This window comes from Salmo trutta, chromosome 1 (genome assembly GCF_901001165.1).
Source record: "Salmo trutta chromosome 1, fSalTru1.1, whole genome shotgun sequence".
In the NCBI taxonomy this organism is placed as follows: Eukaryota; Metazoa; Chordata; class Actinopteri; order Salmoniformes; family Salmonidae; genus Salmo; species Salmo trutta.
Window position 1 is genome coordinate 7,904,187 of NC_042957.1, and position 13,546 is coordinate 7,917,732.

Below are 13,546 nucleotides of genomic sequence, written 5' to 3' on the forward strand. Positions count from 1 at the left end.
ACTGTGTTTATTAGCTACGTGTTTATTACCAGTGCATGTGAGGGAAGAATTACGTATTTATCTGATTTATTTGAAATTAACGGTTAACAATTAATATTTAACTAATTGTAAGACATTTCTGTCCTACTAATGTCTGTGTTTTCATGGTCTCCACTCTAGGTGGGGGTGAAGTGACTATGCTTAGATAATGCACTGCTGCTACTCACAGTTTACAGGAGGGAGGGAGAGAGGGAGGGAGGGAGGGGGTCAATGTAAATTGTCCTGTGGTGATTTGATTAATTGTTCAGCAGTCTAATGGCTTAGGGGTAGAAGCTGTTAAGGAGCCTTTTGGTCCTAGACTTGGTGCTCCGGTACCGCTTGCCGTGCGGTAGCAGAGAGAACAGTCTATGATTTGAGTTTTGTTAAGATGATATGAGAAGAGTGGATGTCTCACCAGGATACAAGAGAAGCCGCCTCCACCACGGTCTCCTGAGTAGGGTCGAAGTCCAGGGCGCTCTTATCCAGACCCAACAGCTCAGCTATCCGCTCAGCCCCATACAGATCTCCATACTTATTAATGACCTATAGACAGAACAGACACATACAGATCTCCATACTAATTAATGACAGGACACAGGGAAAGACATTTGATTTGGGTTTATATGATTGCTATACTACACCATGTAGTTATATGTGTATAGTATTAGTGTGGAATCCTGTGTGAATAAGGCTGTACTTGTACCTTCCGTTTGATAAACTTGTCCCAGTAGTTATTGGGGAAGGATCTGCAGAAACATAAGAGGGACAACAGATATAGTTCAGTGTCTCTACAATTCTATTAGGAACATTCATCTGAAGCTGGTGACATTTTCAATAGAATTTTTAATATTAGTGTACACATTGCTTGAATTTGCCAGGAGCTTACCGGAACTGAATAACGGCACCTCAAATGTTCTACTGCTTGAGTTCCTGCACCTCTTATAGATTAGCTCAAAAAGTATTGTGGAGTTCCTGCGACTAAATATAAACAGTATCGGTGCCCGAATTGAGTTCCGGCACCTGTTTCAGTCCAAGTCAGGTTTTCCTCGGTGGTATGACTCACGGGGTGTTGATGACGAGGCGGTCCCACTGTCCCATGATGTCATCGTCTGCCGGCTGCTCTGTGATGTAGAGACCTTCAAACTCCAACAGCCTGGCGATCCCCTTCTCTCTCTTAAACACCACCAGAGGCACCTGGGAGGGAAACGGATGACAGAGAGAAGGGGTGAGAGAAGAAACATGGAGGAAGAAGAGAAGAGAATATAATGGAATGACAGACACAAAGAAAGAAAGAAAGAAAGATGATAATAATGTGGATTGATGTGAACAGTTGACTGTAATAAACACCAGTCATACTGATTGATAGATTGATTGATTCAGTGATTGTAATCACCTTGAGAAAGTAGTAGCCAACCAAACAGAGGATAGAGAGGGCAGTGTGGAACACAGCCAGGAAACACAGAATAGGGGCCATGTAGCCTGTACTCTCCTCCAGGACAAAGTACTCCTCACCACCTTCATCTTCATCATCAGAACTAGTCCAGGAGTCATCCTCATCATCCTCAGCAGCAGTCACCTGAGGGAAAACAACGCACAGAGAAAATGTGTTTTTATTTCAATGACAGATATGGTAAAAACCCAGCAAACAAACACCTCACAATTTTGTCTCAAAGTTGACACACAATAGCCTGGTTATTGACAGTGCATTTGGAAAGTATTCAGACCCATTGACTTTTTTCAAATTTTGTTACGTTACAGCCTTACTCGAAAATTGCTTAAATACATGTTTTCCTTATCAATGTACACACAATAACCCATAATGACAAAGCGAAAACAGGTTTTTAGAGAATTTTGCAAATGTATTACAATTAAAAAACAGAAATACCTCATTTACATAAGTATGCAGACCATTTGCTATGAGACTCAAAATTGAGCTCAGGTCCATCCTGTTTTCATTGATCATCCTTGAGATGTTTCTACAACATTATTGGAGTCCACCTGTGGTAAATTCAATTGATTGGACTTGATTTGGAAAGGCACATACAGTTGAAGTGGGAAGTTTACATACACCTTAGCCAAATACATTTAAACTCAGTTTTTCACAATTCCTGACATCTAATCCTAGTAAAAATTCCTTGTCTTAGGTCAGTTACGATCCCCACTTTATTTTAAGAATGTGAAATGTCAGAATAATAGTAGAGAGAATGATTTATTTCAGCTTTTATTTCTTTCATCACATTCCCAGTGGGTCAGAAGTTTACATACACTCAGTATTTGGTAGCATTGCCTTTAAATTGTTTAACTTGGGTCAAACGTTTTGGGTAGCCTTCGACAAGCGTCCCACAATAAGTCCCACAATAAGTACATTTTGGCCCATTCCTCCTGACAGAGCTGGTGTAACTGAGTCAGGTTTGTAGGCCTCCTTGCTCGCGCATGCTTTTTCAGTTCTGCCCACAAATTTTCTATAGGTGTCACGTCCTGACCAGCAGAGGGCGTAATTGTGTTAGTCTTGGTCAGGATGTGGCAGGTGGTTTGTGTTTGTTAAATGTTGGGTTGGTGATTGGGACTTCCAATTGAAGGCAGGTGTGTTGAGTTGCCTTTGATTGGAAGTCCTATATAGGTGTGTGTGTTTTTCTTTGGGGTTGTGGGTGGTTGTCCTTGCACCGCATTGTATGTGCCTGCAAGACTGTTGCTGTTGTAAGTACTGTTTATTGTTTTTTTTCAAGTGGATGCTTTACGTGTTTTATTTAATAAACATGAGTGTCCACAATCCCGCTGCGCCTTGGTCCTCTTCTCTCCATGACAACTTTTGTGACAGAACCACCCACCACCAAAGGACCAAGCAGCGGAAGAGGAGGAAGCCACAGGAGAACAAAATGGAGGAATGGACATGGGAGGACGTCCTGGACGGCAAGGGAGCCTACACCTGGGAGGAGATCCTGGCCGGAAGGGATCGCCTCCCATGGGAACAGGTGGAGGCACTCAGGAGAGTGGAGGCAGCTGGACAGAGGAACCAACGCGAACGTTATGCTGGAACACGGCTGGCGAGGAAGCCGGAGAGGCACCCCCAAGAATTTTTTTTGGGGGGGCACACGGGTAGTTTGGCCAGGCCAAGGAAGAGCCATAAGCCAGCTACCCGTGACTACAGGGAGGTGCGTATGAGGTGGAGGGCGCCATGTTACGCTGAGGTACGCACCATCTCGCCTATACGGACGCACAGCCCAGTCCGCCCGGTACCAGCACCCCGCAGGTGCCAGGGCAAGGTGAGCATCGAGCCGGAAGGGGTGATGCCAACCCTGCACTCAAGACCGCCAGTGCGCCCTTTCGGTCCGGTGTTTCCCGCTAGACGCACTAGCATGGAGGTGCGTGTCTCCAGGCTGGCACGTCCAGTACCAGCCCCACGCATCAGGAGTCTAGTGCGTCAGCCCAGCCTCGCCAGTCAAGAGTCACCAGAGCTGCCCGCCAGTCGTAAGTCGCCAGAGCTGCCCGCCAGTCGTAAGTCGCCAGAGCTGCCCGCCAGTCGTAAGTCGCCAGAGCCGCCCGCCAGTCAGGAGTCGCCAGAGCCGCCCGCCAGTCAGGAGTCGCCAGAGCCGCCCGCCAGTCAGGAGTCGCCAGAGCCGCCCGCCAGTCAGGAGTCGCCCGCCAGTCAGGAGTCGCCAGAGTCGCCCGCCAGTCAGGAGCCGCCAGAGCCGCCCGCCAGTCAGGAGCCGCCAGAGCGGCCCGTCTGCCCGGAGATGCCAGAGTGGCCCGACTGCCCGGATCTGCCCGAGTGGCCCGACTGCCCGGAACTGCCAGAGTGGCCCGACTGCCCGGAACTGCCAGAGTGGCCCGACTGCCCGGAACTGCCAGAGTGGCCCGACTGCCCGGAACTGCCAGAGTGGCCCGACTGCCCGGAACTGCCAGAGTGGCCCGCTGCCAGAGTGGCCCGACTGCCCGGAACTGCCAGAGTGGCCCTCCTGTCCTCCGGCCCAGCCCGAGTGGCCCTCCTGTCCTCCGGCCCAGCCCGAGTGGCCCTCCTGTCCTCCGGCCCAGCCCGAGTGGCCCTCCTGTCCTCCGGCCCAGCCCGAGTGGCCCTCCTGTCCTCCGGCCCAGCCCGAGTGGCCCTCCTGTCCTCCGGCCCAGCCCGAGTGGCCCTCCTGTCCTCCGGCCCAGCCCGAGTGGCCCTCCTGTCCTCCGGCCCAGCCCGAGTGGCCCTCCTGTCCTCCGGCCCAGCCCGAGTGGCTCTCCGGTCCTCCGGCCCAGCCCGAGTGGCCCGCCTGTCCTCCGGCCCAGCCCGAGTGGCCCGCCTGTCCTCCGGCCCAGCCCGAGTGGCCCGCCTGTCCGCCGGCCCAGCCCGAGTGGCCCGCATGTCTTCCGACCCAGCCAGAGTGGTCCGTCTGCCAGGGTCAGCCCGAGTGGCCCGTCTGCCCGGCGCAGCTATCGGCGCCACCAAAGTGGGCGACGCCGAAGGTGGAGCGAGGTCCACGTCCTGCACCTGAGCCACCTCCAGGATAGGTGGGTTGGGGAGGGAGGGTGTAGCACAGTGCCGTCAGTGACGGCAGCCACCCTCCCTTCCCTCCCTTATTGTTTAGGGGTTATTGTTTGTTGGTTTTGTTGGGGTATTGGGGATTTTCTTGTGTTTTCTTTTTTTATGTGCATCCCGGGGTCTGCACCTTGGGGGGGGGGGGTACTGTCACGTCCTGACCAGCAGAGGGTGTAATTGTGTTAGTCTTGGTCAGGATGTGGCAGGTGGTTTGTGTTTGTTAAATGTTGGGTTGGTGATTGGGACTTCCAATTGAAGGCAGGTGTGTTGAGTTGCCTTTGATTGGAAGTCCTATATAGGTGTGTGTGTTTTTCTTTGGGGTTGTGGGTGGTTGTCCTTGCACCGCATTGTATGTGCCTGCAAGACTGTTGCAAGTACTGTTTATTGCTTTTTTTTCAAGTGGATGCTTTACGTGTTTTATTTAATAAACATGAGTGTCCACAATCCCGCTGCGCCTTGGTCCTCTTCTCTCCATGGCAACTTTTGTGACAATAGGATTGAGGTCAGGTCTTTGTGATGGCCACTCCAATACCTTGACTTTGTTGTCCTTAAGCCATTTTGCCAAAAATGTGGATGTATGCTTGAGGTCATTGTCCATTTGGAAGACCCATTTGCGACCAAGCTTTAACTTCCTGACTGATGTCTTGAGATGATGCTTCAATATATCCACAATATTTTCCTGCCTCATGATGACATCTATTTTGTGAAGTGCACTAGACCATCCCGTGCTTCAAGGTTGGGATGGTGTTCTTTGGCTTGCAAGCCTCCCCCTTTTTCCTCCAAACATAACGATGGTCATTATGGCCAAACAGTTCTATTTTTGTTTCATCAGACCAGAGGACATTTCTCCAGAAAGTATGATCTTTGTTCCCATGTGCAGTTGCAAACCGTAGTCTGGCTTTTTTATGGTGGTTTTGGAGCAGTAGCTTCTTCCTTGCTGAGCGGCCTTTCAGGTTATATCGATATAGGACTCGTTTTACTGTGGATATAGATACTTTTGTACCTGTTTCCAACAGCATCTTCACAAGATCCTTTGCTGTTGTTCTGGGATTGATTTGCACTTTTCTCACCAAAGTACGTTCTTCTCTAGGAGACAGAATGCGTCTCCTTCCTGAGCGGTATGACGGCTGTGTGGTCCCATGGTGTTTATACTTGCGTACTATTGTTTGTACAGATGAACGTGGTACCTCCAGGCATTTGGAAATTGCTCCCAAGGATGAACCAGACTTGTGGAGGTCTACAATTTTCTTTCTGAGGTCTTGGCTGATTTCTTTTGATTTTCCCATGATGTCAAGCAAGAGGCACTGAGTTTGAAGGTAGGCCTTGAAATATATCCACAGATACACCTCCAATTGACTCAAATCCTGTCAATTAGCCTATCAGAAGCTTCTAAAGCCATGACATCGTTTTCTGGTATTTTCCAAGCTGTTTAAAGGCACAGTCAACTTAGTGTATGTAAACTTCTGACCCACTGGAATTGTGATACAGTGAATTATAAGTGAAATAATCTGTTTGTACACAATTGTTGGAAAAATGACTTGTGTCATGCACAAAGTAGATGTCCTAACCGACTTGCCAAAACTATAGTTTGTTAACAAGAAATTTGTGGAGTTGTTGAAAAACGAGTTTTAATGACTCCAACCTAAGTGTATGTAAACTTCCGACTTCAACTGTATCTGTCTATATAAGGTCCCAGAGTTGACAGTGCATGTCAGAGCAAAAACCAAGCCATGAGGTCGAAGGATTTGTCCGTAAAGGTCCGAGACAGGATTGTATCAAGGCACAGATCTGTGGAACTAGACTCTTCCTAGAGCTGGCCCCCTGGCCAAATTGAGCAATCGGGGTAGAAGGGCCTTGGTCAGGGAGGTGACCAAGAACCCAATGGTCACTCTGACAGAGCCCTAGAGTTCCTCTGTGTAGATGGGAGAACCTTCCAGAAGGACAACCATCTCTGTAGCAATCCACCAATCAGGACTTTATGATAGAGTGGCTAGACAGAAGCCACTCCTCAGTAAAAGGTACATGACAGCCCAATTGGAGTTTGCCAAAAGGCACCTAAGGACTCTCAGACCATGAGAAACAAGATTCTCTGGTCTGATGAAACCAAGATTGAACTCTGGCCTGAATGCCAAGCGTCACATCTGGAGGAAACCTTGCACCATCCCTACTGTGAAGCATGGTGGTGGCAGCATCATGCTGTGGGGACGTTTTTCAGCGACAGGGACTGGGAGACTAGTCAGGATCGAGGGAAAGATGAACAGAGCAAAGTACAGAGAGATCCTTGATGAAAACATGCTCCAGAGTGCTCAGGACCTCAGACTGGGGTGAAGGTTCACCTTCCAACAGGACAATGACCCTAAGCACACAGCCAAGACAACGCAGGAGTGGCTTCGGGACAAGTCTCTGAATGTCCTTGTGTGGCCCAGACAGAGCCCGGACTTGAACCCAAGCAAACATCTCTGGAGAGACCTGAAAACAGCTATGCAGCAACACTCCCCATCCAACCTGACAGAGCTTGAGAGTTTCTGCAGAGAAGAATGGGAGAAACTCCCCAAATACACGTATGCCAAGCTTGTAGCGTCATATCCAAGAAGTCTCGAGGCTGTACTCACTGCCAAAGGTGTTTCAACAAAGTACTGAGTAAAGGGTCTGAATACTTACGTAAATGTTAATTTTTCAGTTTTTTTTCTTAATACATTTTCAAAAATGTTTAAAAACCTGTTTTTGCTTCGTCATTATGGGGTATTGTGTGTAGATTGATGAGAATATATTTTTTTTAAATACATTTTAGAATAAGGCTGTAAAGTAACATTTGGAAAATGGAAGGGGACTGAATACTTTCCGAATGCACTGTATGTAAATAAAAAATAAATAAAATACAATTTTTTTAATCTCTCCATCTCAGCAATAATTATTTGTATCTTGTAGAAGAGAGAGCAAGAAAACCCTGTAATGTGTATCACTGTAAATTACCCTGTAGAACAGTAGAATGAAGTTTATGGCAAACGCCACAAACAGAGCCAGGAAACGCATGTTGTAGAAGTTTCGAGCCAGCGTGTTCTGCAACCACATAGAACACAAAGTTAGACATTTAGTCATGATAATACATTTAGTCATGATAATATATTTAGTCATGATAATTCATTTAGTCATGATAATTCATTTAGTCATGATAATTCATTTAGTCATGATAATACATTTAGTCATGATAATACATTTAGTCATGATAATACATAGCAAATCTTCTGAGGTGAGCGTGACTGCAAAGAAGATGACATGGAAGGTCACTATTGACAGCATGTGGCAGGCAGAATAACAACGGCTGTGTTTGAGAGCATCAATTCTGATCAGTCGCTGATCACCGACTAAACAAACGGACTGATCTTCAAATAATAAGCAGTTATTTAGGATGCAAATCAGTTCAGTTAGTTTGCAGTCTCCAACTGCAATATAATAATTATAATAATAATAAATATTTTAATTTTACTGCACATTTCCCGCACTCAATACCCAAAGCTGTAGTCGATCTTGAACAAGTACAATGTCTGATGTATTACCAGCATCTTGGCCTGGTAGACCTCCAGCCCAGCCAAGAAGCTGGCAAAGAAGGAAGTAGGAGCCTCCTTTGATTGGCCGTTTCTGGACTTGAGAACGGGCTTATCCTGAGCCATTTCCTCTTTAGGCTGCTCCACCTTGACCTTGTCTTCCTTTTCCTTCTTCTCTGTGCTGTGAGAACACAAGATGACCGCCGATCTGTTATCAATCTGACACCAGCAAATACCTCTGACATCTGTTAGAGAGCTGAAACCCCAACACAACACAATACAACACAACACACTCCTTTCATTTCATTATTTCAATTTTAAGAAATAATGAGCAATTAAGATCAGACTCTTATTTGTGATAACAAACTGTCAAGATGCGAGAAACCGAGCACCGGATTTTTTATTTACCGTAATTTCCGGACTATTGAGCGCACCTGAATATAAGCTGCACCCACTGAATTTAAAAATATATATTATTTTGAACATAAATAAGCCGCAGGTGCCTACTGGTACATTGAAACAAATGAACTTTACACAGGCTTTAACGAAACACGGCTTGTAACAAAAATAAATAGGCTTTAACGAAGCACGGCTTGTACCAAAAAATAAAAAATTAGCAGTAAACAGTAGCCTACCAAGAAATTCATTGGTCACTATCTTCCTCCTCCTGTGCACTGAAACCACTGAAGTCATCTCCTTCGGTGTCGGAGTTGAATAGCCTCAGAATTGCTTCATCCGATATTGGATCGTTTTCATTGTCGCTCTTGTCACTGTTTGACCTTAACCCGTTCGGCAATTTTATTGGTCTAATGAAAGCTTCATGCCGCCAAAAAACTGAACACGTCACAGAATGTGTTTTTTTGGAGAAAAAACATGTGAAAGCGGGAAAAATCCATATATTAGCCGCGTCATTGTTTAAGCCGTGAGGTTCAAAGCGTAGGAAAAAAGTTGCGGCTTATAGTCCGGAATTTACGGTAAACACTTTAAATAAAGTAAATAAAGATTGAATTAAGATTTGAACATGCCCTCCATGTTACATAGCTGAAGGAAACATACACACAGAGATCAATTAATAGTGTAGACCACTCACTCTGCTTTCTCTGGTTCCGACTCCGTTGGTTCAGAAGCAGCCTTCTACATGAGACAGACAATAGAAGGTTACAGAGGTTCAGCCTTCTACATGAGACAGACAACAGAAGGTTACAGAGGTTCAGCCTTCTACATGAGACAGACAACAGAAGGTTAGAGAGGTTCAGCCTTCTACATGAGACAGACAACAGAAGGTTAAAGAGGTTCAGCCTTCTACATGAGACAGACAACAGAAGGTTACAGAGGTTCAGCCTTCTACATGAGACAGACAACAGAAGGTTAAAGAGGTTCAGCCTTCTACATGAGACAGACAACAGAAGGTTAGAGAGGTTCAGCCTTCTACATGAGACAGACAACAGAAGGTTAGAGAGGTTCAGCCTTCTACATGAGACAGACAACAGAAGGTTACAGAGGATCAGCATTCTACATGAGACAGACAACAGAAGGTTAGAGAGGTTCAGCCTTCTACATGAGACAGACAATAGAAGGTTACAGAGGTTCAGCCTTCTACATGAGACAGACAACAGAAGGTTAGAGAGGTTCAGCCTTCTACATGAGACAGACAACAGAAGGTTAAAGAGGTTCAGCCTTCTACATGAGACAGACAACAGAAGGTTACAGAGGTTCAGCCTTCTACATGAGACAGACAACAGAAGGTTAAAGAGGTTCAGCCTTCTACATGAGACAGACAACAGAAGGTTAGAGAGGTTCAGCCTTCTACATGAGACAGACAACAGAAGGTTAGAGAGGTTCAGCCTTCTACATGAGACAGACAACAGAAGGTTACAGAGGATCAGCATTCTACATGAGACAGACAACAGAAGGTTAGAGAGGTTCAGCCTTCTACATGAGACAGACAATAGAAGGTTACAGAGGTTCAGCCTTCTACATGAGACAGACAACAGAAGGTTAGAGAGGTTCAGCCTTCTACATGAGACAGACAACAGAAGGTTAGAGAGGTTCAGCCTTCTACATGAGACAGACAACAGAAGGTTAAAGAGGTTCAGCCTTCTACATGAGACAGACAACAGAAGGTTAAAGAGGTTCAGCCTTCTACATGAGACAGACAACAGAAGGTTAAAGAGGTTCAGCCTTCTACATGAGACAGACAATAGAAGGTTACAGAGGTTCAGCATTCTACATGAGACAGACAACAGAAGGTTAGAGAGGTTCAGCATTCTACATGAGACAGACAACAGAAGGTTACAGAGGTTCAGCCTTCTACATGAGACAGACAACAGAAGGTTAAAGAGGTTCAGCCTTCTACATGAGACAGACAACAGAAGGTTAGAGAGGTTCAGCCTTCTACATGAGACAGACAACAGAAGGTTAAAGAGGTTCAGCCTTCTACATGAGACAGACAACAGAAGGTTAGAGAGGTTCAGCCTTCTACATGAGACAGACAACAGAAGGTTAAAGAGGTTCAGCCTTCTACATGAGACAGACAACAGAAGGTTACAGAGGTTCAGCCTTCTACATGAGACAGACAACAGAAGGTTACAGAGGTTCAGCATTCTACATGAGACAGACAACAGAAGGTTAGAGAGGTTCAGCCTTCTACATGAGACAGACAACAGAAGGTTAGAGAGGTTCAGCATTCTACATGAGACAGACAACAGAAGGTTAGAGAGGTTCAGCCTTCTACATGAGACAGACAACAGAAGGTTACAGAGGTTCAGCCTTCTACATGAGACAGACAACAGAAGGTTAGAGAGGTTCAGCATTCTACATGAGACAGACAACAGAAGGTTACAGAGGTTCAGCGTTCTACATGAGACAGACAACAGAAGGTTAAAGAGGTTCAGCCTTCTACATGAGACAGACAACAGAAGGTTACAGAGGTTCAGCCTTCTACATGAGACAGACAACAGAAGGTTACAGAGGTTCAGCATTCTACATGAGACAGACAACAGAAGGTTACAGAGGTTCAGCCTTCTACATGAGACAGACAACAGAAGGTTACAGAGGTTCAGCCTTCTACATGAGACAGACAACAGAAGGTTAGAGAGGTTCAGCCTTCTACATGAGACAGACAACAGAAGGTTAGAGAGGTTCAGCCTTCTACATGAGACAGACAACAGAAGGTTACAGAGGTTCAGCATTCTACATGAGACAGACAATAGAAGGTTACAGAGGTTCAGCCTTCTACATGAGACAGACAACAGAAGGTTACAGAGGTTCAGCCTTCTACATGAGACAGACAACAGAAGGTTAAAGAGGTTCAGCCTTCTACATGAGACAGACAACAGAAGGTTACAGAGGTTCAGCCTTCTACATGAGACAGACAACAGAAGGTTAAAGAGGTTCAGCATTCTACATGAGAAGGACAACAGAAGGTTACAGAGGTTCAGCCTTCTACATGAGACAGACAACAGAAGGTTAGAGAGGTTCAGCCTTCTACATGAGACAGACAACAGAAGGTTAAAGAGGTTCAGCGTTCTACATGAGACAGACAACAGAAGGTTAAAGAGGTTCAGCGTTCTACATGAGACAGACAACAGAAGGTTACAGAGGTTCAGCGTTCTACATGAGAAGCCCAATAGAAGGTTACAGAGGTTCAGCATTCTACATGAGACAGACAACAGAAGGTTAGAGAGGTTCAGCCTTCTACATGAGACAGACAACAGAAGGTTAAAGAGGTTCAGCCTTCTACATGAGACAGACAACAGAAGGTTACAGAGGTTCAGCGTTCTACATGAGAAGCCCAATAGAAGGTTACAGAGGTTCAGCCTTCTACATGAGACAGACAATAGAAGGTTAAAGAGGTTCAGCGTTCTACATGAGACAGACAACAGAAGGTTAGAGAGGTTCAGCCTTCTACATGAGACAGACAACAGAAGGTTAAAGAGGTTCAGCCTTCTACATGAGACAGACAACAGAAGGTTACAGAGGTTCAGCCTTCTACATGAGACAGACAACAGAAGGTTAAAGAGGTTCAGCCTTCTACATGAGACAGACAACAGAAGGTTACAGAGGTTCAGCATTCTACATGAGACAGACAACAGAAGGTTACAGAGGTTCAGCCTTCTACATGAGACAGACAACAGAAGGTTAAAGAGGTTCAGCCTTCTACATGAGACAGACAACAGAAGGTTAAAGAGGTTCAGCCTTCTACATGAGACAGACAACAGAAGGTTACAGAGGTTCAGCATTCTACATGAGACAGACAACAGAAGGTTACAGAGGTTCAGCGTTCTACATGAGACAGACAACAGAAGATTAAAGAGGTTCAGCCTTCTACATGAGACAGACAACAGAAGGTTAGAGAGGTTCAGCCTTCTACATGAGACAGACAACAGAAGGTTAGAGAGGTTCAGCCTTCTACATGAGACAGACAACAGAAGGTTAGAGAGGTTCAGCATTCTACATGAGACAGACAACAGAAGGTTACAGAGGTTCAGCCTTCTACATGAGACAGACAACAGAAGGTTAAAGAGGTTCAGCCTTCTACATGAGACAGACAACAGAAGGTTAAAGAGGTTCAGCCTTCTACATGAGACAGACAACAGAAGGTTAAAGAGGTTCAGCCTTCTACATGAGACAGACAACAGAAGGTTAGAGAGGTTCAGCCTTCTACATGAGACAGACAACAGAAGGTTAAAGAGGTTCAGCCTTCTACATGAGACAGACAACAGAAGGTTACAGAGGTTCAGCCTTCTACATGAGACAGACAACAGAAGGTTAGAGAGGTTCAGCCTTCTACATGAGACAGACAACAGAAGGTTAAAGAGGTTCAGCCTTCTACATGAGACAGACAACAGAAGGTTAAAGAGGTTCAGCCTTCTACATGAGACAGACAACAGAAGGTTAAAGAGGTTCAGCCTTCTACATGAGACAGACAACAGAAGGTTAAAGAGGTTCAGCCTTCTACATGAGACAGACAACAGAAGGTTAAAGAGGTTCAGCCTTCTACATGAGACAGACAACAGAAGGTTAAAGAGGTTCAGCCTTCTACATGAGACAGACAACAGAAGGTTAAAGAGGTTCAGCCTTCTACATGAGACAGACAACAGAAGGTTACAGAGGTTCAGCATTCTACATGAGACAGACAACAGAAGGTTAAAGAGGTTCAGCCTTCTACATGAGACAGACAACAGAAGGTTACAGAGGTTCAGCGTTCTACATGAGACAGACAACAGAAGGTTACAGAGGTTCAGCGTTCTACATGAGAAGGACAATAGAAGGTTACAGAGGTTCAGCGTTCTACATGAGAAGCCCAATAGAAGGTTACAGAGGTTCAGCGTTCTACATGAGAAGCCCAATAGAAGGTTACAGAGGTTCAGCATTCTACATGAGACAGACAATAGAAGGTTACAGAGGTTCAGCATTCTACATGAGACAGACAATAGAAGGTTACAGAGGTTCAGCATTC

General features: G+C 45.7%; 1 protein-coding gene across 3 annotated transcripts in view; it reads right to left on the minus strand.

Moving 5' to 3' along the window:
• ryr3 (ryanodine receptor 3) overlaps window positions 1–13,546 on the minus strand; it is a 242,265-nt gene that overhangs the window by 9,641 nt on the left and 219,078 nt on the right. For all 3 annotated transcript variants that reach the window (XM_029704372.1, XM_029704286.1, XM_029704198.1), the window contains 7 exons: window positions 9,176–9,219; window positions 8,098–8,266; window positions 7,514–7,600; window positions 1,412–1,594; window positions 1,082–1,212; window positions 722–764; window positions 434–561 (listed from right to left, as the gene is read on the minus strand). In XM_029704372.1, coding sequence (XP_029560232.1) covers window positions 434–561; window positions 722–764; window positions 1,082–1,212; window positions 1,412–1,594; window positions 7,514–7,600; window positions 8,098–8,266; window positions 9,176–9,219 — 785 coding nt within the window. The remainder of the gene's footprint in view (window positions 1–433; window positions 562–721; window positions 765–1,081; window positions 1,213–1,411; window positions 1,595–7,513; window positions 7,601–8,097; window positions 8,267–9,175; window positions 9,220–13,546) is intronic.